Source organism: Bolinopsis microptera, chromosome 1 (genome assembly GCF_026151205.1).
Source record: "Bolinopsis microptera isolate Bmic1 chromosome 1, MBARI_Bmic_1.0, whole genome shotgun sequence".
Lineage (NCBI taxonomy): Eukaryota > Metazoa > Ctenophora > Tentaculata > Lobata > Bolinopsidae > Bolinopsis > Bolinopsis microptera.
Genome location: NC_087072.1, coordinates 25,110,037 through 25,136,003, shown reverse-complemented (window position 1 = coordinate 25,136,003; position 25,967 = coordinate 25,110,037). Strand labels below are relative to the sequence as shown.

At 36.8% G+C, this 25,967-nt stretch overlaps 2 protein-coding genes across 4 annotated transcripts in view; one reads left to right on the top strand and one right to left on the bottom strand.

Moving 5' to 3' along the window:
- LOC134825937 (sperm-tail PG-rich repeat-containing protein 2-like) overlaps positions 1–25,967 on the bottom strand; it is an 88,788-nt gene that overhangs the window by 13,197 nt on the left and 49,624 nt on the right. The window lies entirely within an intron of this gene.
- LOC134825939 (casein kinase I-like) lies at positions 744–6,740 on the top strand. Its single transcript, XM_063838144.1, has 8 exons — positions 744–920; positions 1,211–1,413; positions 1,670–1,799; positions 1,961–2,100; positions 2,339–2,492; positions 2,669–2,767; positions 3,886–4,086; positions 5,417–6,740. The coding sequence occupies exons 1-8, from the start codon at positions 804–806 to the stop codon at positions 5,507–5,509; spliced, it is 1,137 nt and encodes a 378-aa protein (XP_063694214.1). The 5' UTR covers positions 744–803; the 3' UTR covers positions 5,510–6,740.

The window sequence follows — 25,967 nt, the reverse complement described above, 5'->3', positions numbered from 1 at the left end:
AAACAGAGGACTAGCACGATGAGGTCAAGTAGAACAGTGAAAAATCAAAGAGAATTCAATAGTTGCAATGAAATCTATGTTAAAAGTAGTTACCCATTTTCTAGATTCAACAGCCGCAACATGAACAAGACTGGAAACCATAATAATAACCCTAAACAGAGCCCTTAATCTTTCAAAAACATTTTGTCGAGCTGGTTATGTAGCCACTATAACTGCTGTCATACATGCTGGAATCTGCAATTATGTTTGAGGTTGTCCAAGCTTAAGTCCACTTTTTCCAAACGAAGTTGACCACAGTGTTTCACTTTCTGACCCTATTTGCCAAATCTAGTACAGGTAGCGGTCATGGTGAGGCTATAACCGATTCCAACCTTAAAATGTGATGCATCTTTCCTGTTGTTAACTTTCAGTTTCGCACTGTTTTGTGCAGTTAGCCTTTTTGTTTTTTTCCAGATCTGGTTGACAGCCATATTCAACACCAACAGGATTGAAAACAGGATGAAAAACTAGGAATGTAACCTTGTTTTTAGTTCTACATATATTTGTGGATCAAAAAAATCTTGTTAAACTTTAAGGTTCCAATATCTCGCATGATTTTTAAAGTACAATAACATCAAAGTTTATCAATGATAATTATCATCTTCCTATCAATATGACTAGTACCTGTAAAAATTCCTGTGTCACTATTATAATGGTATAATTTTATCACTAAATATTTCAAATACTTACTGAAGTTTTACCATAGCCTCACAGTAACCATTATGAACTGACAAGATAAGAGTTTGGATTCACACTAATTTACTATGCCTGGAAGAGAGATCAGTACCTTTATAGCAGCTGGAAGGTTCAGCTTGGTCAAGAAAATTGGAAGTGGCTCATTTGGAGAAATATACCTTGCTATCGATTTGAAGACTGGACAGGTAAGCTATATTAAAACACTCAAGGATATCTTGGTGTAAATGTATGATAACCATCTAATATACTATTTGTAAGTCTTCAAGTATTGAAGTCTTACAGATGTTTTTCATTGTTTTGTGCACAAGTGAACACGACACTGCATTATTGATTCTTAGTCCAAAACCGTGATACCTGCCGTCATAAAGTTTTTTTTCTTCACTGTCATAAAGTATATATAGTGAGGGACCAGGTTGTTAGGTGTATTGATATTCCAATTATTATGCAAAACTTTAAACTTTGTTTAAACTTTCAGGAGTTTGCAGCAAAATTAGAAGCTGCCAACGCAAAACACCCACAACTTAACTTTGAAGCCAGACTCTACCGCACTTTGTCTGGTGGAAAGGGTATTCCCTCGATCAGATGGCATGGACATGAAGGAAACTACAATGTCCTTATTATTGAACTTCTTGGTCATTCCCTTGAGGAGCTATTTAACATGTGTGGCAGACAATTCAGGTGAATATTTAATAGGAGCTGAAGTTTAACTCATTGTCATCTGCTACCAACAAATTATCGTATGATTAATACAGAACTGAATATTAATTATTCTTACAGTGGTGGGTTGAGATTCTTTCCATTTATGGTAACTGCAATAGAGCGGACTTCGATTAAAATTCTATATTTGATAACTACTTAATCAATAAAGTTGTACTTATGTAATTTTCAGTATTACTGAATCATGTTAAAATATAATTACAATTTTTGTTCTCAGTATCAAGACGACTGTGATGTTGGCTGATCAGATGGTTTCCCGCATTGAATATATTCACAGCAAAAATTTCTTACATCGAGACATTAAACCAGATAACTTCCTCATGGGATTCGACAAAAATGCCAAAACGGTAAGCAACCCGCAACCATTAAACTGTTCTTCATTTATTACCATTATTTTAAATTTGAATAAAGAACTGCTGATATAATACCCAGTACATTGTGGAATGTCGTTATCTTCACACTAATTCAAATTGAAACCGCTTCATTTTAATTAACATGAACATTTTAGGTTTATCTGATAGATTTTGGTCTTGCCAAAAAGTACAGAATGGGAAAAAACCGAACGCACATTCCGTATCGAGACGGTAAAAGTCTGACAGGAACTGCCCGTTATGCTAGTACTAACGCTCACATTGGTATCGAACAGAGGTATGACATATTTATGTCCATTCTTTTTCAGATAATTTCTTCATTACATTGAACAGAGAGGGAAATGCAGTGTGCATTCTTTTTCAGAAAAATGTATACATTTGTCAGCATCATCAAGTAACCCGATTAGAGTTATACGATACTTTCCGTCTCAACCTATCGGTAGAATTCAAACAAGTTGTAATGATAAAAATACCATTCTTGGCTCCAGACAAAACACTAATCACCGGTATTTCAGCCGGAGAGACGATTTGGAGTCGCTCGGGTACGTGATGTTATACTTTAGCAAAGGCAGTTTACCTTGGCAGGGGCTCCGTGCCAACAACAAGAAACAAAAATACGAGAAAATCTGCGAGAGGAAAAAGCAGTACACGCCACAGATGCTCTGTAAGGTATGTGCACTTCATTATTTTCTAACAGTACTGAACCTCCAATGTTTCAAAGGAGATCCAGGATTATTTCGACTACCATACTATTTCAGTTAGCTGCATTTTTCTTTCCACATTTTATTATTGTATTTGTCTTATCTTATCAAGAATTCCGTTTATCTATCGACATTTCCTCACAGGACGTACCCCAAGAATTTGAAGCATTTTTAAACTACGTAAAGAAGTTGAAGTTTGAAGAAACTCCAAACTATGTGTACCTCCACCACTTGTTAAGATCGGTGAGTAAAACATAACTTCTACCAACTCTAAACGTAACTCTACTCCAGTGTTTCATAGCACTCATAATTACAGCTTCTTCGCGGGTGTGCTTCAGTAGGCCAGCTTGATAGTACGTTCAACTAAATACTTGCTGACGTGGCTCCCCCTATAACAAATTCCCAACCCCCATATCCTGGCATGCTTTAAAAATCTACACCCACCCGTTTAAAAGTCTTCCTCCAAATAGGGCTCGTATATTATAACGGCAGGTGATTGACTGGCCTTGTAAAAGATATCGTATAAAATATCTATTGTGACGTGTGAACTCTCTGCCTTTGCGCCGAATAATAAACGATTTTACAGCAATCAGACAAAGAAGGGTGATAAAATTAGTAAATTGTTGCAGAGCGTAGTTTTATAAGTTATGTCGTCGTTTAAATTTGCAAGCAGTAATTCAGTTGAATATATTTTTAGTAACTATCGGGCATTTAAACTATAAGGATATAAGTATCAAATTGCAAATTTTTTAAAAGATTGAGGTAATGTCCACGAAGGAAATGCATTTCGTGGAAAATAGGAGTTATTTTGAGATCTTATTCTGTGTACTAGCAATATCTTTGTAACCCGATAGAAATATCCCAATTCACAACTGTAGTTTGCAAAATATGTAGAACTAACATAAAATTCAACGGTATTATAATGAAACATTATAAGTTGGTCTAATGAAAATAAATTTAGAATCGCTCCGACAATATTTTAAATACCACAGCGACTCCGAAAATACAAGTCTGTAGGAGACTGAGGGGGAACAATACTCTCTGTGATAATTGTCGTAATTAAACCGTTATATGAGAACCCTCCGTGTCTGCAATAAGTCGTGACCATATCTTATTCTGTATGAAAGTGTTCATGCTAATTAGAGTGTGTTGCCTGATTATTAGATTATAACGGGGACTATATTCCTTATTGATTTATTTTAAATATATTATTTATATTCAATAAACCTTGTCTTTCTCCCGTTAATAACACTTAATAACACTTAATTAATAACACTTAATTAATAACACTTAATTAATAACACTTAATTAATAATACTTAATTAAAAGCACTTAGTTAATAACACTTAATGACCCACCAGGTGCTACGACACTTCGATTTCATGTTCGACTACGTGTACGACTGGGTGCCCAACTCCAAGCAACAAGTGGTAACATCTCCCACAAAGAGAGAAAGTGGAGTTGGAGCCACCAGTCCCACGCCCCGAGAAGAGGCTGCTACATCAGCTAAACCAACCCCACCCAGATCCCCAGTTACGCTGGACACACGCCACATTGCATCAGTAAGTTATGCAGTACAATATACTATTACTTATTACTAATTATATACAATATTACAAGTACATTAAGTTGAAGTCGTTAGTTTTATGTTGTGTAATGTTTTGATCCAAAATATTTATATTGGAGACATGACCTGGACTCAACAAATTATACTATCAGTATTTCGTAATAAGTTAGTAATTGTTGGTGTGTATGTAATTGAGACTGGTCCTGTTGTACTCAACCAGTCCCGTTTCTTGGCTCTTGCTTTAATGAGAATACACACGTACAGTTTAATTCGTAATAATATAACAAAATCTGTGTGCAATTAGCGATCCGCGTCGAGGCAACTTTATTTATTAAATAAATATTTAAAATGTTGGTGAAAGTATAAGAGTAGCAGTGCCTCCCTCGAGAGATTTTAATTAATAGTATCACTTATTATTGTCGGATAATATCGTTAATCTCTACTTGGCACGATAAGAAAAGAAGAGACGTTCACCAATTATAGCTGTCTTATTATTATATCTAATTTCTCGATTTGATAAGAATTAAGATTAGTTCAAATTCCCAGTGCTACTTGATAAGGATGATCCAAATTCCCAAGAACTATTTAATGTCTCAGATAACATCCCGATGAAATTTAATTAAAACCTCCATAATATGGATATTAGCCTCTACACCGTATATATGGGTATCCGGAAATTGATAAGTTAGCATAATCCAAAGAGGCAGTTAGACTCAACGATCTCATCATCACGTGGAGTGAGCCATGGTAAAGAAATGAAAGCGACCATCGTTGAGGGTTTCGCCCTATTTCTGAAGTCAGGCCTCTAGAAAATAGCTTGACCGCAGACTGTACTTTTCTATTAAATATACGGACATTCCAATCTCAATATATGCCTGGGTTTATGAGCCAGACAAGCTTCACAAATATTAGACCTCACTAAAACAGGGGAAACAGGGTTAAGTACAGGTTTTTATTGGTTCAAGACATCAATACCTAGTAGTGGCCACCAGGCTACTTAAACTTACATTGCATACATACTTCACATTTCTCTTTGTTGTACATTCTTCCTATCTGCGACTAGCGGCGCTATAACAACTCACTCTTCACACACACACGTCATGTTTAGTGTTTACTACACAGATCATCTGAGAAATAGCTTAATTAAAACTTGAATGTACAATTTTGTAAAAAGTATTTTTAACTATAATCAAATGTAACTTACATACCCCGTGTAACCAGTAGCACTGGCAAATACCCAAGTTTCTATCAAAAGAACCCCTACAAAAGTTAATCTCACCTCATTACCTCATTACCTGTTATCTTATCTCCTCGTTACCCTCCAGGAAGAACCCACGACCAAGACCCGAACCGAGTCAAGACTGCGTTTCTGGAACTTTTCCGACTGGAAAGCCAGATTAAAACGAACAGCTCACTGATGTGTCACTACAGTGTTTATTTATGCTGAATAGTCACGTGATCAAGGTGTTGTTACCTGGGAACTGGTGCTATTTCAGTATAAATGTACATTTATTTTGCTAAAGTTCGTTCGAAGCGTATTTGTTGTTCACACGCCGATTAAAGAGATTGATTACAATAAAGACATAATACGAGAGGAGAAGACTACTAAAAAAGGATTGAAAGACCTTTTCAAAACCACTGGATTTAATTGTCGTTATAATTTTCTATATATAAATTGTTTATTTTGCCTTTATATTAAAGTTATTTTGCAAGCGTTTAATTGATATGTCTGTCAACGTGACTTGGTTAAAGCTGCCGATTCTATATTTAAGAAGCGACTATACTCCACAGTAGATAATACTATATATTCGTGAACACATCGCACGTTAAAATTTACCATGTGTGGAGTAGTAGTGATGCATGTCTAAATTGTGGTTTGATATCAAGCAACTTTTGCAGCTCTTATATCGGAGAATTTAAGGGCATGATCGCCTGGTTTTTCAGTTGTTTTTATATATAATGCGATGTATTATTATAATGGAGAACGCGAAGAGTGAATTATCGTAACATCATCATGGGGTTTATAAACGAGTTTAGGATTATAATTGATTGACTATTATTAATTGTATGGGGTCGGATCTGATCTTGTAACATCCGGTATCTGATGGTTCCACTAGATAAACACACTGTATCGTATGAGTAGCATCTTGTTTTATGTGCAGAAATAGAATTGTTCGTTGCCAAGGCGTTGCTTCCTGCTGATTAATTATGTTCTGTTTTAAAGTCGTTTTATATGTCCAATGAGGCGATTGTTGGTTGAAAGCAATCTTAATGTTAACGTGTTAACTCCAAAATATAATTTATATTCAATTAAAAGAACTCGGGCAATGTTAACTGATGCTGAGTTAAAAGTTAAAAGTTAAACTGTTAAAGTGTTATACATTATATCCATTAATAGATGGTACAAATGATTAATCACTGTGGAGCATGATTTCCCCTTCAAGACTTCTTAAAAGCTGGCAGGATTCCCGAAATTCCCAGAATTCCCAGTACTTTTAACATGATATGTGTCTAATAAGGCGGAGAGTGCTGCCAGTGATATTAAACTATCAGCCAGTCCTCTACCACCGGTGTTTGAACTCTATATTTAATTATAACATGTGTAGTTGCTACCCAAGGGAAAATTTGATCTTAATAAACGATAAAGAATCATCTAGTTTCACTTTTAATCTTAACTTTCTACTACCGTAATTTAACCAGTATCCCACGTCAGATTCGACGAATGCACGAGGACTAAATGTAACATTTTTCCCGTGTGAACAAACGAGTTATTAGGTAATACGTTACATTGCTAAATCGGATGGTATATTTTTTGCTAACTGTTACAAACATAATATGGTGTATTTATATCCCTCAACAGATTTTGATAGCTTAACGAGTTAAAACTTAAAAATAACGTAATACGAAGTCTAGACTTTAGATGAACACACACACATGCGTATAAATATTATGGAGTAATGATAAGGTTGACTGACATGAATAAGACATAATAATGAAATACATATTATATTTCATGCAATATCTGTATGAATATGCCATACACAGACTAACACTGCATTATATTGGTGAATATCGCATAATGATACATGTGAGTGTAAGACTACTCAAATAGAGTCATTGTGAGACACCACACTGTCATGGGCACTTACTTCACCATCCTTTACTATGGAGCCGTTTTTACGGAACCATCTTTCTTCAGTCAATGAACTGGTTAACAATAACAGGATATGCGTAGAAAAGACATTTTTTAAGCCAATCTTTCGCCAACTTCGACATCTCGTCTCATCAGTAATATAATAAGTTTTTTTCTCAAATGCATCCATCACACAAATGACATTGTCACTGACATTTTTAGAAAATAAGAAATTCCTTGCTACTGCTAGCGAAATGTTTCATGAGGCGTCAGACAGTCAGTTATCTAGTTATTTAGTTAGTCAATACTGGAGTCATGCGGACCACATCGTCTGGAGATGTATTGACTTTGCTGCAAAGCCAGATCATGTGTGCTCACATCCACTGCAAAAGCACAGTGCACGTACATGTCATATTTTTAAAGCAAATTATAAAATTTGAATATATTCATTAAAATTTGACGCAACTGGAGATTGCAGTTTGTCGCTAGTATTTAGTGGATTAATATTTAAATAATGAAATCGTTATGCTCCTGTAATGTTAATGAAGAGCAGGTTGTCAAATATCATGGGCATTATATGCTTTATATTTTATAATCTAAGAAAATAAATAAAACCTTCACATATTATTATTATGTTTTATGTCCTAAAAAACAACCGATAACACTGATGGAAAATATTTCATATTTGTCTCAAATTCCCGGTATCAAATTTTTATTACTTGTACGAGAGTTGTACTCCAAATTTTGTTTTGAGCAGCGGGTATCTATTTTGGGCGATTGATTCACTGCCAAACCTTGCTGCAAACATTCCCTGAGCCCTGTGTTATATCATGCATCATGAGATTAATAAAGCACTGTGATAATAAACCACACGTTGAGGTCACGTGTTTCAGAGGATGATAGCTTCTGAAATAACCAATATTAGGGTTATAAGAGGGACAAACAGTTTTAATTTCAACGATAATTTAATCCTTGAAAAGAGTCTTCTAGCACCTATGGCAATGTTCAGTAAATTCTGACAACGATTAGTAGATTCTAGAATAGAACAGAATATAATAGAAGTTCATTATCCTACTGCAATCACTATTTATATAATAATATAATAATATGTTATACATTCTTCATTGTTGGTTGCTCAGCAGCCCAAGTTTAGCACTTGAGTAGGGAAAGTGAAGACAGTTTCCAGGCAATTCTGACAACGATCAGTAGATTCTAGAATAGAACAGAATATAATAGAAGTTCATTATCATACTGCAATCACTATTTATATAATATATTATACATTCTTCATTGTTGGTTGCTCAGCAGCCCAAGTTTAGCACTTGAGTAGGGAAGACAGTTTGGGCATCTTTGCCAACTTTATCCATACCATTATCACACAACATGTATACACTTTTATCCTGGACCTCACACGGAGTGGTGTTGTATTTCAAGTGTTCTGGACTATTCTACTCAGAATGGATGAGTAAACACAGTTCTTAATTTCTTCAATTAGATATATTTAACTTAACCTAAGTAATTAATTTAATTCATGAATTGCTGTAACTTCCCACATTAGACATAATATAAATTCCTCATTAAAATTTAAATTCCTGAATGGTCCATTTAACTTTAATGCATGGATTATCATGGCTTTATAATTCCTTATTTCGTAAATTGTATCTCATTGATCAGCTTTTTAAACTTTAAGTGTTGCAAATCAAAATAATACATTGTTCATGATTCCAAAGTTGGAAGTTTAAAGTTCCTTAGCCTTTACAACAGAACCAAGTGGTACTCTCAACTCTCACAACTCTCTCTCTCTCTCTGTTCACTCACAACATCCCAGCTCTAAAGGGAGGAGCTGATCACGTGGTCCCTGATCACGTGGTCTCTTGTTGATAGTCACTGAACAGTCCTCTAATCACATGTCACGTTCTACTTTACCACTGCAACACTACTTTAAAGTCTTCCAACACACCTTCCAATACACTGTGTGTGTGTGTGTGTACACTGTACGTGTGTGTGTGTTACGTACTATGGAGATGTTGAACATGTCGACGACCTCTCACTTGTTGAACTGTCACGAGGTAAGACTTAAAACATCCTCTCTCTCTCTCTCTCTCTCTCTCTCACTCTCTCTCTCTCACTCCCTAGTCCTCATATATGACATGTTGATCAAGCGGTGGGGCGCCGACACACTTCAAGTAGGAGCTATCATCATGAGAGTTGCCTGGTACAGGATCACACTAGTTGGCTCATTATCAGACAATGTTTACACTCCCCCACACCCACAATTACTGTGCTGACGCCAAACAATAAGGGGTTCCAGCACATTTCACGTGTTGTGTCGGAGATGTGCTGTATATTGGGTGTTGAAAAGAAGGCGGGCCCTTTCATTGCAAGTTCCATTTGCTATATAATATAATATAGTTATATAACACAGGCACACCTACTACAGTCTCAAGACATGTTCTCCTCCTCCTCATCATACTTTTATTAGCTGTCGGTGCTACATGTAACATTCCCAAACATGGTCCTCCGGATCCAGGCTAGAATGTTGTTATTGGTATCCCGTGGTATTACTAGCTGTCAGGAACCAGGACCCGGTAAATGTACTTTATTATTAGATAGGTGGTGAGTCTGCCTCTCCTCTAGTTTGATGATTTAATATGTACATATTATTACTTTATTTTGATGATGAGATCATTCAGTTTTTTGCTCAAACATAATAAATATTTATAAATCTAACAATACACCCACTCTGATCATTGGTAACAACACTGGAAAATATGTCTGTAATTCCGTAAATTCCTGCGTAATTATTGTTGCAATTGAAATTGTGTGATCGATACAAAGCTAGCACAGTGTACATTGCAACAAGTAACCCACACTGCATGTATAATTCAATATGTAGCCGGAACTTCTCCCGTCTGCTCTACAACTACAATGTAGTTGTTGTGTTGTATGCCGGCCGGATTACAGCAAAGCTTCCTCTAATTCTCCTTCAATTATAGCATTGCCAATGGCTCGCATTCCCCAGCTCAAGACCTGTTCTGCCAGGAATTACCTGCCCGAATTTTAGAAATTCTGTAATTTTAGAAATTCTGTAATTTTAGAAATTCTGTAATTTTAGAAATTCTGTAATTTTGGAGAATACAGGGTCATGATTAGACTTTACTCTCCCTGATCTGGGAAAATATGATGACATCACGTAGCTTCCAGCAGGAGAATAGAGCTTGAACACTGGGTGGTTATTTGAAAATACTGTGATTCGACCTGAGCTGCTGTGGCCTTCCCATTCTTGCACTCAAGAGTTGTATTCATGAGGTCCAGCCCAGTTCAGTAATTAAAATAATAGCTGACACAGTGACTACTGACTACTGACTAGTGAGATTAGCCCCTGAATAACCACTCTGGTTCTCGTCTGTAAGCTGTCTACAAATACCTGCTCAGTACGGAGTATCATATCTACAAAGGGCCACGTTTGAACAGTACGAGGTACTACATCAGTACGAGGTACTATATCAGTGGACAGTGGTGGTCGCCACTTCCCTTACATTCGCATCATGCACTTTTAAATTTCAAGTGGACATCCTACGTGGGAAATACTTGTGATTACGCATTATGGGCTTGATAATATAAACTCACTAACTCGCTACACAAGATATTATTTGCTCAGTTTAGCTGTTAAAAGAGAGCCGGCTTAAAAGAAAAGACATTTAAAATATGACTCATGTTCATTACCGCGGGTAAGCGCTTACCAATATCAGGTACACATCCGTTGTATCGCTAACGCAATGTCTTAATGGCACATTATTCCGGCGATAAAGGAACATGTGACTCGTTGTGCCACGGACCACGGACCACCGTATAATCATCTCTGATAGTGGTAATCTGGTAAACACGATTATACAATCTCGACAACATCTCTCTACAGTTTTTGACAGGCAATCGAGGGGAACTTCCTCGAGATTCAAGTGGTTCCTGCATAACGTCATAATGCAAAAATTGGGTATTTTGGTACATAAATTGACGCAAAACGGGATCTCTATTACTCTTGTCAGATGTCAAAGAGAGTGGCGTAATTACCGGCGTGTTTACTAGATTTAATGATCGTGCCGTGCCGTGCACACAACGTTACGATTGTGGTTTGCTCCAAATATTTATATATTATGCAGTGCATGGGATTAAATGGAGAACAGAGAACTGTCCCATGAGCAAGGTGGGTCTGGCACACCTGTACGTACCAAGCAAGGTGGTTACTTGAGCGGGCAGTATTATTTTTAGAGTTTTGCATAGTAGCAATTACTATGAGACAGAATGTACCGTACATTGCACGGTACCTTGCACGGCACTTTGCGCGGCACTTTGCACGGTACCTTGCACGGCATTTTGCACGGCACTTTGTACTTGGGTTATCATGAACACAACACCAAACAGCTGCATCCTCGTGATCACCAATATTACCCCTGATCATATCACTGATTACACCAAATCATTCTCATGATCACCCTCAGTGACGTGATGAGGTATTTCTGTCCCACTTGTCAAAGAAACAAAATCACGAGTTTTATGATTTGTGAGAGTACACAGTGTAACTGAGCGTGTGTATACTGTATGTATTCCGTTAACAGCACGGAAAAACGGCTACTTTCACGTCTGTTTAGAAGACACAGCGTTCCCTTTGAAGTTCGAAGAATGACAAATTTAAAATTAAGGTGTATATAGAATTTTGTACATAAATGTTTGAAAAAAACTGAAAGAAGGGCTTTTCCGTTAACTTATCCTACTCAATGTGAGTTCCTTCTTAGTAGTACATTTAAATAAGCGCCATTTGAGTAAATAAGATAATATTTGGTGGGGATAGAAGACATAATGGGAGGCGTGAGCACGCAATACCGCTAGAGAAACCCCTACTCTTTAAAATGTGAATCCGCTTCTACCCGGACTCTAGTACGACACGTACTGAAGTTCGGCTAGAGAACTTCAACTGGGGAACGGATTTAGATACATTTTGCAATTTAGATTAGCTTTCACTTCGATTATTTCATTAAACAATTTTATTTCAGTATTAAACTTGATAATTGTTGATAAACGGTATTTAAATATGATATTGAAAAGTACACTAAAGTCATAGTCCATAGATCCCATACACTTCAAGTAAAGAAGTAAGCAATCTGCTGCAGACATCACAGGAGGTGATGTAGGAGTTCTACTGCCTGTCTTGTCTTCTGTTGGGGAGGAGGGAGCTGTCGTCCCAAAAAGGAAAGATCGTCTCCGCTGCACACTGTATCCGTAGGTTTTACAGTTATGCTTAAGTTATGACGTCACCTAAGTTTTTAGGTTATTAAATTGAATTTACTCAGTCATTTGTCAAGTTTCGGACCGTGCTTTTCAGTATATTTTGAAATATGACCATGTGAAGTTTCCACGTACCACAACATTCAGCCACCGTAAAATTAAACAGAACAGCATATTATGGTATTATGGAGTCACATAACAGCAAACATTATCACATTATTGAGTCAGTGCTGCTTGTTTCGAGGGGGGGGGGGGGGGGGGGCCTTGTTTCAAACCTCCCCTAGCTCGTTACTCTTTAGTTATATCTCTAATCACCCGATTTTCGGTTTGAAGTTACCTGAGCCTTGTGCACGGTTAGAATGATTTTAAAATTTGTAGCAACACAAACGTAGCCATGTTTTCAAGAGCATCTAAAATAGACCGAACAAGTCAGTACATTAGTTCACTAAAAATATACTTTAATGATTTGGATACGCGATAATTGGTTTATTTTGTTGCACGACCAGCCAGGCTATAAATACAATGTTAATTTGTTAAGTGTAAGAAAGCTGCTGTGCTCCATACCAGACGAGACTTGATCTCAAAACAAAATGACAGTCTTCATCCGGATTAGAACATGACCTCATAGTGTTGGGGCTACATGATGTGCGTATTGGCGGATATGCTAATCTCAGCTGTACTGTCAACGTAAGTTCCCTTTTCAGGATATCCTGATCCGGTGTCAATTATATGACGTCACAGATTCATTGTAAGTTGATTTAGTTGTGATGTTACACCTCCGACGGATGTTTACAGTAATTAATTACGCTTGTTACACTAACATTTCTCTTTTTAGATGGCAAATTGAATGATGAGCTAAGAAGCTGTCACAATATCCAAACTGTATCGCATTGTGTGGTGTGTGTGTGTGTACGTGAAGTTGGATCAGGCCACTAGCGAGAAAGTGGGGGCAGTGGTAATACTGGGTTTTAAACATTTGGTAGAGTATTTAAAATTTAAGCCTGAGCAGTGATATTATGATGATAACAAATTTAAACTTCGTGCGATTTAATTTAATAAACCTTAAACATGCCGCTGCTTGGATTTGAAAGTTATGTGATATAAATTGCGTGGTAGACGAAGTAACCCTTCCTTTACCGTATAACAGTTCTCGGTTATTCTAGTATTCTTGGTTATTCTTGGATATATAATATCCCAGAAAAATGATTCAAACACGGGTGTTATAATACTATAATACCTTGGCTTCTGAGTATATAGTGCCCCACTGTTTGCACGGGTGTTATATTATAGCGAAGGACCGTTATCCAGATATGTAAAGTGAGTATATTTTTTACAGACTTAAATTGAAAGTATTAATATTCCTTCATTTACTTTGTTTGTCTCGTGAGTCGTGAGTCGGTTCGCGAGAATTGTCATGAAACTAAATTAGGCTCGTCAGTTTTGGCACTTGAGATGACAAGTTTCTGGAACAACTTGACACTTGATCCAATGATCCAGGGTAATTCCCGACATTGGAGTTGAGTGGTTTGATTGGGAAAATTGTGTTGGGACATGACTTGCCTGGTACAGTGCTCCAACAGGCCCGAACCAGGTGTCGGGTCGTAACACGAGTCACGTGCCCCGAGTCAGGGGTCACGTGACACGAGGTAGGGCTGAGGAGTGAGACCTCTCTAGTGCCTTAAGACGAATGTAGTGTAGACTGTAGAGGTACTGAACTGCTTATATTACGAGTGTGCGTACTACTTGGCAATTGTTAGAACTAAGAAGGAGATTATCTACATTCTCTCAGTTATTAGTAGTGGTATTGTAGGCATCCGAAATATCCTAGATTAGCATGTCTTTGTGAACATTGGTGAACTGCTGGCTATTGTCTTTCTACCCACTATAAAACATTCAGCTTCAATCTAACTAGTGACTCAAGTAATGAGTTCAATCCAATAAGACAGTAAACCAACAGATCAGGCCACATTTCTCTAACTACTTTTAAATCTTCATATTATCCCCCACAGTCACTGAGTGAGGGTGAAACAGGTCACGTACCTTGAACAGTTAAAATGTTAAATGGTCAAATGTGAACAATGCTCCATTCCGATCTTACTAAGCTATATTGTGAGGCTATGTTTCAGCATGTATTAGAATGATATGTGCTAGATTGCAATGTGTTTCAATTATGCTGATTGTATTATTTGTGGCATTGTGGCACGTGTCCATTCTTTACTTTGTATAACTTGCTTGGTCACTTAAACTGACCAGGCAGTACTGACATGCAGTGTAGTATACAATACAGCATACAGTACAGCTATACAGTACAGCATACAGTGCAGCATACAGTACAGCATACAGTGCAGCTCTCCGTCTCTGAGAGTAACTTTATCCTAGAGTAGCATCAATGTGTCAGAGATCATCAAAGAATTAGGAACTCATAAAACTGTAATTTTAGCAGATGAAGCGTTTATTTTATAATTTCCTGTGACAGCAGCAGCTTAGTAAAAGGTATTCACTGTCTCACTATCACGGATCTGGAGAAGATAGCGCTCTCTGATAGCCTATATTGAGACGGATGTGTTGAGTGTGTGTGATTATAAAGTTACGTCAGTCTTTTATCTTCTGATATGAAATATTAGGGTGGAGTAGAGCTTTCGAGATATGATTAATTTTGAGTCGACCCAGCCCTTGGCGTATCCAGACAGGATATAAGAACCTTCCTGACTTTTGAGTAGATTTTCGAGATGGAATTTTAAGGTGACTGATTTTACGTAATGCTTCACATCCGGCTTTAGATAACATCTTGCTCTCAACATACCCTTTTTCGAGCAGAACGTTAAGGAATCAGGATACAAGTTATTGCGAGTCTCTCAAGCCTTATACATACTTTTGCCCTTTTGGGGTGATTGATTTACGTAATGACAGATAGCAGATGGCACATATCCGGCTTTAGATAAATACTTTGACCTTTTATGACCATCTTTACGGGTGAGAGATATTGTGTTGGTTGTATTTGTCACAATATGGGGTTAAGTCCACGTTTATTAAAATTTCATTAAATGACCGTATGAATTAAAAGATTCGTCTCATACCCATAATGTTAAGGCCAGAGGGGGGGGTAAGGGGTCAAAAAATTCTACCAAAATATTATTTTCTAAATCGATTTAATTTTGAATGACAAAAACATTGCCGATATTCACATATTTGTAGCTGATTAACTTTATTTTATAATTGAGGTTAACCGATTTTCACAAAATTGACTATACAACATTGAGGTTAATAAAATTGAGGTTAATATTTTATTACACGCCATAATTTTTTGTTATTTCGGTCAGCAAATGTAAACTCTAAATTTTAGGTTCATAATTATCAGAAAAAGTAATATCCAAACGTGATTAAATGAGGTTAACCTCGTCTTTTAGATATAGCGAGAATAGATCAAATGATAGAGTTACTATTTTGCATCGTAAGTTTACGGTATACACATTTCTAAATAGATGACGTGTCGATTGACTTTCTTTTATCTTGGGAAAATTTAAAAAATGAGGTTAACCATCACATTTTGGTACCGTAGGGAATATACATACGATTCTTACTTATGTAATGTACCACAATATCGAAGTGAGGTATCTATTGGTATCACAATGCCTACAACTATAATCACGTGACAAAGGTGATTTGAACTGACCATATTTTAGTAGAAGATTTTACCCGTAAATGGCTAAAAAATGAGGTTAACCTCTCATTTTTTGAATATCTGACCAGTCAATTACATGTTAACCTCAAAAACTTAATCGTTATACTGTGCAAATGTTTTACTACATATATAATAACATATTGATAAACCAATCCCACTATTATATGGTCTAAAGCGAGGTTAACAACCAAATTCTAAGCAGTTAGTGTTTACAGGAAGTCTTGGTTAACCTCATTTTTTACAATACAAGGACATTAACTACTGAAAGTGGCTAAAATCATTTAGGGAACGGCCAGGTCTGATCAAGCAAACGTTATTAAGTGTATAAAAAGTCCTAACTAACGAACTGTGATACATTCCAGTGAATATTCAAAATTTTGAAAACACTAAATTGCATCTATCTCAAAACACATTTTTTGACCTTTCGATTCCTTAGTTGAGAAAACTGGCCACTCCCTGATCTTGAGATTTGGTACAGTGGTTCCTTGGACAACTATCTAGATATCTGGTGCAGCGATTTTTTTTATTTGACTCAGTTCTCGAATTATGAGGTTAACCAATTAAATTTTTCGAATTTTTGACCTGGTTAACCTCATAATTTGAGAACAGAGTCAAATAAAAAAAATCGCTGCACCAGATGTGAGGATAATTGTCCAAGGAACCACTGTACCAAACCTCAAGATCAGGGATTGGCCGGTTTTCTCAACTAAGGAATCGAAAGGTCAAAAAAGTTACAGCCGTTTAAAGTTCCAGTTTAACATGTAATTACAGGTAAACCTCAAAATTGAGCGCGCGATATCTCAGAAGCGCAAGGTCAGATTTTGATCCGGTTTTTTTCTTTTTGTTCGTCTTCAGTAGCTATTATCAAATATGCAAAAACTACAAAAGTGCCATTTACCCCCCCCTCTGGCCTTAACACCAGTACAGGTATACAGGTATAGAATCTAAACAGGTTAATCTCAGGTTATTATCGCTCTAAATTCTGCGGAACCTCATCTGATGGTAAGGTTGGGGTTATACTTTATACTGTCTTTCTGTGATACGTGTACTTTATCATCTTTAGTGCGTTGTTGATGAAGTGCGTTCGGTGTTATCGTATTTTGAAGCACCACTAAACTTCAATCACATTACCCGGCACCCTATCAAACCCCTAACGAGATGAGACTATATTAAAGTGTGGTCACGTGGTTGGTGCTCGTTTCACCACTTAAGTTACTGCCAGGATTTGATACATTCATTTTCGTATCCGTGATCGAATTTGGGGCTTTTGGGATCCGATTTGGAGTAATAAGTAATCACATACGACGCATTTACACATTATTACTGATTACACCATCTTACAGAACCCTACCCCTCACTAAACATTGTGCCTACATTTACATGAGCAACGTAATAATATGTATGTATGTTATGTTAAAGTAGAGCATTATTACGCAACACCCTTCATTAATCTTCATGTAACTATTAGAATTAATATAGATGTGAAAAACGTAAAGATGTAACTTTTCTTAACTAATATTTCAACGCTTCCTGCTTCTCCCGATACTAATTAATTGGCAGCAGTAAACTAACATTATCATTTATCATCACATCTAAATATTGGCACATGGAGAGGGCCATTAAATTTGAATTACAGTAATGACATTATATTGAAATAATCTGACTTTAGAGTCAACTTAAGACCCCCCCCCCCTGCCCCCTTAACGCACATCTGAAGTCATAATTAACATCACCACATTCTCTTCATGTCCTTTGTAGACATCCAGTAAGACGATCAGAATATAATAGCCGTCACGGAAGATGATGATACCCCTCAAAAGTTTCTTTGACAGGCACATTTAACTTTTAACACGTACATTTTGCTGCTTCCCTCTCAAAAAGGAAGACCAGGTGCAGAGAATTGTGTCTCCACTTTACCATGTTTTTAACACTGCCACTGTATAATCTTCTGACAAAGATTACAGTGAAGACATGACGTGATCGTTGAGGCAGGTTCGAGCAGGATTGACATGGCGACTGGTGTGGTGAAATTGAGACGAAATGGAGAGTGCATGAAGGATGAATTAGTGGCAGGCTTTTACAGATTGTGTGTAGAACCCTTGCTATACACGGATGTAGAAAACACTGGGGAGAGTGTAAAACGTGAGCCCTTAAAGAGGATGTAACAGTATCGATATGTTATGTTTGACCGGAACAAAGATGCTGTCATCAGTATAAAGGGAGATGTGTTGAGTGCTCCTGGGAGTGCTGAGTGTAAATTGTGGTTACTAGGAGTTGCCCTTTCTTGAATATGACGTCATCGTGACGAAGGGGCAGCTCTATTCTGTTGTGGTGTTACATCCGTATTCCGCGCCATGTTTTGAAAATATCCGCAACAATTATTATATTGTGATCTAGGTTATTCTAGGGGGAAGCAGTCGACTGAAGTGTTTACCTTGGCAGCACTTGTATGTTACCTCCTCCCGGATAAAGTTTTTACTCTTTTTGTAGAAAATTGCCGTGTTATCCTACCAACCAACCAACCAACACAACACGCTCTCACCGTGCAATATTTATATTGTACTTGCTAACAACTAACCAGTAGAAGTTACCAGTAGTAACCAGTAGAAGTTACTATATCTAACAATAGGACACAAGATAAACATATTATAACTTTCTACAGCCCCACAATGAGGCGGTCTATTTTGGGACTCTATACTTGTACAATATACCGGTATTAACTTGTGTGTTCCGTACTGGTGAGCAGTAGGTCCTCTACCTCTATTGTATGAGATCACTGACCACTAAACACTATTAAACTGTCGCTATATAACATGTCACGTGGTGTACAAATGGTAGTGGAAACCTGTAAACTACCTGTGTTTACACTTGGCTCCCTGTAACACGGTACTGGCTGAGTGGTGTTGTGGTAGAGGAGGGGTATCACTTGAGTGACAGTATCTGCTATGATATCATCTCTTAGGGTAGAGGTATTATACTGTCATCTGATCACCAGCACATGTAAAGTAGCAATAGCATTTAATATATATATAATAGCTGTTGATTGTTAATGTTGGTTGTTAATGTTGATTGTTAATGTTGGTTGTTAATGTTGGTTGTTAATGTTGGAATTGAAACAATACATTAGAAACGTGTGAACAGATCTGAAACGTATGAACAGATCTGAAACTAGGCTTTATTTGGATGTGACCTAGTTGTGTTGAGCTCACGCCTAGCTTCCTAACTCTATATTTACATTAGTTACTGTATTAGTCACAGGCTTTAGTGAATTAGACTCCGACTTGATGTCCACTGTTATGATATATAACTGCGTCTATTATACTAGGTGTGTATTATATACACACAGTTTAAAGGCCTGGCAACTTTAAATAATATTAAATTCTAGAGCACTTAGCAACTGTCAATATTCGTAAGATGATAAATTAGATAGGTCATGGCTCAGCACTGTTGCTGTCATCTGCTTCTAGCTTCTACTTTCGTACCAATACATTAACATTAAAAACAGCAGGGTTTAAACTTGAGGACAGATTACACCCTTTTTGTAGGATAGGGACCCAATGTGACCGGTATAATAATAACAAAACTGAGGTATTAAAATACGTCCTTTTCAGAATATTATATGTGCTTGACATCCTAGTGTGCGCAACAAAACACAAACACACGTGGATTGTGATGAGCCCGGATATCAACATTTTAGTTGAGCCAATCAGTCTCAGTTGAAGGAAACGATAATAAGTTCAGAATAATCTGCTTTGACGGGTCTCAAAGTTTTGAGACCATACTTGTTAATTTCATGACGTTTTCTAAATTTCATGGGATATTTGAAGTCTCGGCTGATGGGGCAGACGGTTACCAAATCTGCTTTGATTGGGGTTGTTTAAGGGCGTTGTATATAATGAGCTTATCATAATATTATCTAGATCTTGTCTTCGATGTAAAATTTTACGATCATTTAGCTTAAAAATACACAAGCATAGCTTTCTTTTTAAAAACAGAACTTAATTAAATAGTGTGCCATAAAGAATAATTCTGACCATAGAGTTTAGATTTTAGATAAAGATCTGGTATCTAAATCTAAGGCAGGGAATTGTTAAAGGAGCACAATATTCAGCACAATAGTAGTGTTATTTCTACCAGTGTTCTATATATTTAACTGGCAGCAGTGTTCTAGATATTTAACTGGCAGCAGTGTTCTATATATTTAACTGGCAGCAGTGTTCTATATATTTAACTGGCAGCAGTGTTCTATATATTTAACTGGCAGCAGTGTTCTATATATTTAACTGGCAGCAGTGTTCTATATATTTAACTGGCAGCAGTGTTCTATATATTTAACTGGCAGTATAACGAGTGCAGCAGATCGTTGACCAACAATGTCTTTAGGTGTTAAGATAATAATATATATAGTGGCTGGTGATTCACCGATCACCAACACCCACATAAAGTAGTGGCTAACACCCACACCCACACACACTCGTTTAGTCCTCACCTGCTGGACCGCTCTGTGTGGTGTGAGTAGCAGTCTGCAGTGTGCTTCTATTTTTATATAGTGTGTCAGGTAAGATGCTGTTGGGGAGGGAGTAGTGGCATGGTGGTGGAGTTTTGTGAGGGAAAATAGCATAAATAGTATTATAAATAGTATTATATTTAAATACACCTTGATATATATAATATATGAACGCATCATATAATTTATTCTTACCTTTCTCTGCCGTTGGAAGGTTCTTGACTGCCAACTGCCAAGTGCCATAAAACCCAACCTGCATTCATGTCAAATAATCGAAACCTAGACTAGTACATTATTATGTGAGTGTTGGATATTCTAGATGGTACGTTCTGGTCATGTTCCAGATGGTACATGCAATATGCATCAGCCAAGAAACGTGATTAGTTCAAGTTACAAAGTATTATATATATTAAATATAGCTTAAAGTTTAACATTCTTACTTTCTAAACATAGAGAGGCATCACATGCAAGTCAGTATTTTTCAATCTGATCGTATCCTGATTCCACAGAAGTATAATATTATCTACCGAAAAATGGTAGCGTTTATTAGATTACGATTCGATGCCGACTCGTATATTTGTGTACTGTTTAGTGTGGGCTAAACAAAACGTTCGAGTCAATTCCTATAATTGTAAGATTGAATAGGGCGCGTTATTGCCTTGTCCGAGTTGGACCTAAAAGAATGTATGAAGCGATAGAAATATGCTGATACTAAAATATCATTCAAATTTGGAGTGAATTAACCTGTGTCGGTGTGTGCGAGCTTTTGAGTCGGTTAACAGAAGATCACTGACCCCACGCGCTGCAGTCTGCAGAAGGTATATTGGGTCTATATTGAGTCATGATAGAATATGCAGTGTTTACAGTGGTCAGTGATCACATTAGAGCATTCTCTGAGAAATGACCTGCTATCCATTGGCGGACCTGTTCATCTTCAACCTGGATATTCGACTAATAGCCACTGAATACTAGAATGCAGCTCTACCGTATAATATGCGTCCATATTGTTGTGTATAATAATTATAATCGACTGAGATCCGCTGCTCAGATAGCGCAGGTTACAGAATGTTGTATTCTTCCAGACCTGGATCCGCTGCTCAGATAGCTAATAGCCGTCCAGAAAAATATTTACTGTCAGGTATATGTTATTTTAGCAATTATCAAAATATGAAAAATGGCTTAAACAGGTTAAAATAGGTCGTCAAAAAACCTCGTATCAAGGAACCATGAAATTAGGGAGGGGGGGCTGACAATATTAAAATATCCCCACTACGCCCCTAAATCGGGAAAAAAACCTACTGTATTTAATAATATACTTTAACATGGTCAGCCCCCCCCCCCCCCCCCCCAATAACGACGAACAAATTTGGGAACAAATTATAAAGCAGGGAGTTAGGAAGTTAGGAGCAAAATTAGATTAAAAGGATTATTAAATTAAGAAACTTTTGAGGCCATATTTTTTAATTTCACGATGGTTTCATAATTCCTTGTAATATGTATAGCTTAGTAACTACCATTTCGATGTTGCGTTGTGTAGTCTAACCAGCAGTGTATCTAACCCTCCTAACAGTAAACCAATGTGATCCCGTACTGATCTTCTATCTATTACAGATTTACTACCAGGACTAAGTGAGATTATAAGTGGTGTGACGTAATTTAAAGTGGGGGACATTGTTCTGGCTTGTTTACTAAGCTGCTTAGCCACTGGAGCCTGGAGCCTTGTCTTGAGGCTGACAATTCGTGGTATTTAAGCGATTTAAACCCGCAAATTTGACTGGTTATTAGTTACTTATCGTGTTTAAGTGGATTTACAGTCACGATGGTTTATTATCTGAAGCAATAAGTCTAATATCAGATCTGATAGTAGTATAACTCAACTTGTAGATGAATTGTCTGTCCGTGATTCTACATTTGACGGTATTGATGCTGGTCACGTCCGTCTATATTACTTGTTTACTACAGTGTTAAGTTTCATAATATGCAGTAGAATGAACTGGAGGGAACTTGATGGAACTGCTGAAGAGTTCGATGAGGTCTAGAATTTTGGGAGTATTTAAAAGTAGAATTGTAGATAGTTATAAGGGAGTTTGACCAGGTGATGATGCTATCATGTGCGGTCGGCGACTAGGAGCTGCAAAATATCTGAGGAATTTGAAAATGGGAAATAACTTTTTTCGTTTTAGAGAATGATATCTGTAAATAAAGATCTGTATGTAGAGATGTGGGTGTTGGAGTGGGGCAGTTTATATTGAGCTCTGATTAGCAACACGGAATCAAAATCTCATATACTCAGGTATTGATCATGCCTCTAATGTAGTTACTGTTTTCTACAGAAGATTCCCACGAGTATTCCTATCTGAGTAGATTCTTAGTTTCTAGTCATCCAGAACTGTAGAAACAAAAGTTGGATCCATATTACGCTACTCTACCAGTAACGTGCATTGTTTCGCTTTTGTCAGTCTTCCAGTTACAAGAAAATAGTTCGTAAGTAACACGGAGACTAAAGCTCAGTGATTTTCCCAATTAGAGAAACACACCAATATCACAGGATTGGGAAGTGTGATAATTGTCAATTAATCCGTGATAAAAAGTCTTATAATATAATATATGGAGCACATAATGATTCCGGCAGAAACGGTAATTATCAGGAAATATTAAATCCATTTGCGGCTAAATTTACACTATAGTAGTGTAGTAACCCTGCTAGTCCACTAAAAATCATATTCATAATCCTCTGTGGTTATGAAACATCTTCCCATCCCACTAATGAAACACATAAATACTAAATAGCTGTTCTCTGTATCAATATCTAAAAATACATCCTCTTAACGGGGCAGCAGCACCGTGATAATATGTTACATTTTAGCAGTAGTGCTGCTAAAAGTAGCGTTTTAAACTGTGTTCATTGTGTAAGCCTGCTAATTTAACTAGACAGAACACACTGTGTAATTAGTTATAACACTGAACAGTGTGTATCTTCCAACATGACTGTCTTGACTCTTGCCAGAAATACCTGGCTCGTATTTGCCACCAGCCATGTCAATTAATAATTTCAGAAAATATTAAGTTAACCGAACATGGTGACTTGATCTACAGGAAATGGTAATTAATGTTACTAGAGAATTAAATAATTTAACTTTATCAATAATATTATACAGTACAGTAGTGAGAGTTGAGGCCTGGATCAGAAACGAGCTTCAGACCAGCCAACAAACAGTTTAAGTTAGTTTTTAAAAGTTACTAAAGTTAGTTAAGTGCAGCAATGTTACAGAATGTGCAGGAATGCTACAGCATAGGCGCAGCCCCCCGGAAAAATTTTGCGAAATAGGGTGTTTTAGGCTAAATTGAAAGTTTAATGAATTTACAAAAATGTATGGTTTGGCATAATCATTGCCTACAATCCTGACCTGAGTAATTTACCCCTTTGAGACTTTATTTTGGGTTGAAAATTGAGTTTATCAAGAGGAAGTGAAAAATCTCTGGTTCAAATTTGGATTTGAAGCCATGTTTAATTTTTTCTGCTGAGGTAAATTTTTTGCGCAGAAAGCGCTCGATTTTAGGGGAAAAAATTTAAGTTTGCTTTTAATTTTTATGGTCCTGTCGGCACCTGAAATCGACGAAATCTGCAGAGGTGTGCTACAGAGGCCAGGGCTTGTTACACATCATCTCACTTTTTTGTATTATATAGAGGCCCAAATACTAAGATACAAATAAAATGTCAGACCGACAAAACAAAACTACCAGTTTTAACTCTCAAAACTGCACTGTGACATACTCTATCATGTAAGTACATACACCCATTTAACTGATTACATCCTATAGGAATAAATCTTCTCCAAATCATAGTGCGACAAATTGAATAAGTCTTTAAACCAATTTTAAACAATATCCACAGTATAACACATTTTAACATTGATGGGGGTAAATTGTTGTAAATTTTGGGCCCAATAAGGCGGTCGCGTGTGCTTTATCTCCTGAAACACACCTAGTCTTAGCAGTTAAGCAGTTAGTAACACTGGTATTATTGGCTATAATATCTAGGATTTAGGATATAGGATCGTGATGAGGACCGTTCGTTGCAATTTCTAAATTTAAGCGAATTGCACCTCTCTTAATATTCAGTTTCCACAAATAGATGTTGACTCTCATAAACTGTTCCATTATATTAGGAGCGTTAAACTTACAGGCAGCTCTTTTTGACAACTACCGATATAGATATATTGTCTCGCTGAGGCTGAAGTGGTACAGAAACTCTCGTAAAAGCATTTGATGGAGTTTATAGAATTGTTATAATTTAATGCCACAGGGGGGGGGGGGGGGGGTCCGAGGTCAATTTTGAGATTTTGAGATATGTTGTAGAGCTCGATCTAAATTTTCAAATGCTTTTGTCCTTACCGAAAACAAAGTTTCCTATTTGAAGATATCGCGCGTTGAATTTCGAGGTTTACCTGTAATTCTACTGTAAATGAAAACTTTAAATGAAATTGTGTTCAAAATCTATCTTCTTTTTCAGTTTATGACTTAGAACCTTGTAACTTGGCAACAATGTTCCTCAAGGTATTTTGAGTTTTTGTTATGTAACGATTTATGGTATATCTTGCTCCAAATCTGAGATATGAGGTTAACAATGAGTGCGGGTTACAAAATTTAAAATGGTTAACCTCATAAAAAGAGTTAGGAGCAAAATTACAACAATCGTTACATAACAAACTTTTAAATTTATGTCAGGAACATAAGTTCCAAATTTGAGGTGAAATGGATAAAAACTCTAGGAGAAGATAGGTTTTTGAGGTGGTAAATAAATTGTTCAGGAGAGTCAAAAGACTGATTCTGAGAAAATATGTTTTTTCCAATTTTCCAACAAATAAAGGACATCACCCCTGCAGATTTCATATTTTCCCCTAAAATCGAGCGCTTTCTGCGCAAAAAATTGACCTCAACAGAAAAAATTAAACATGGCTTCAAATCCAAATTTGAACCAGAGATTTTTCACTTCCTCTCGATAAACTTAATTTTCAACCCAAAATAAAGTCTCAAAGGGGTAAATTACTCAGGTCAGGATTGTAGGCAATGATTATGCCAAACCATACATTTTTGTAAATTCATTAAACTTTCAATTTAGCCTAAAACACCCTACACAATACGAATGTGCCCGAGGAGAAAAAAAAGCAAACTTAAGAAAATTTCTCGGGAACTTAAAAGTTTACCTCAAAACGAAATCTGCACCTATGAAGGACATATAATAGTTCTGTTCACATTGGATGGCCAATT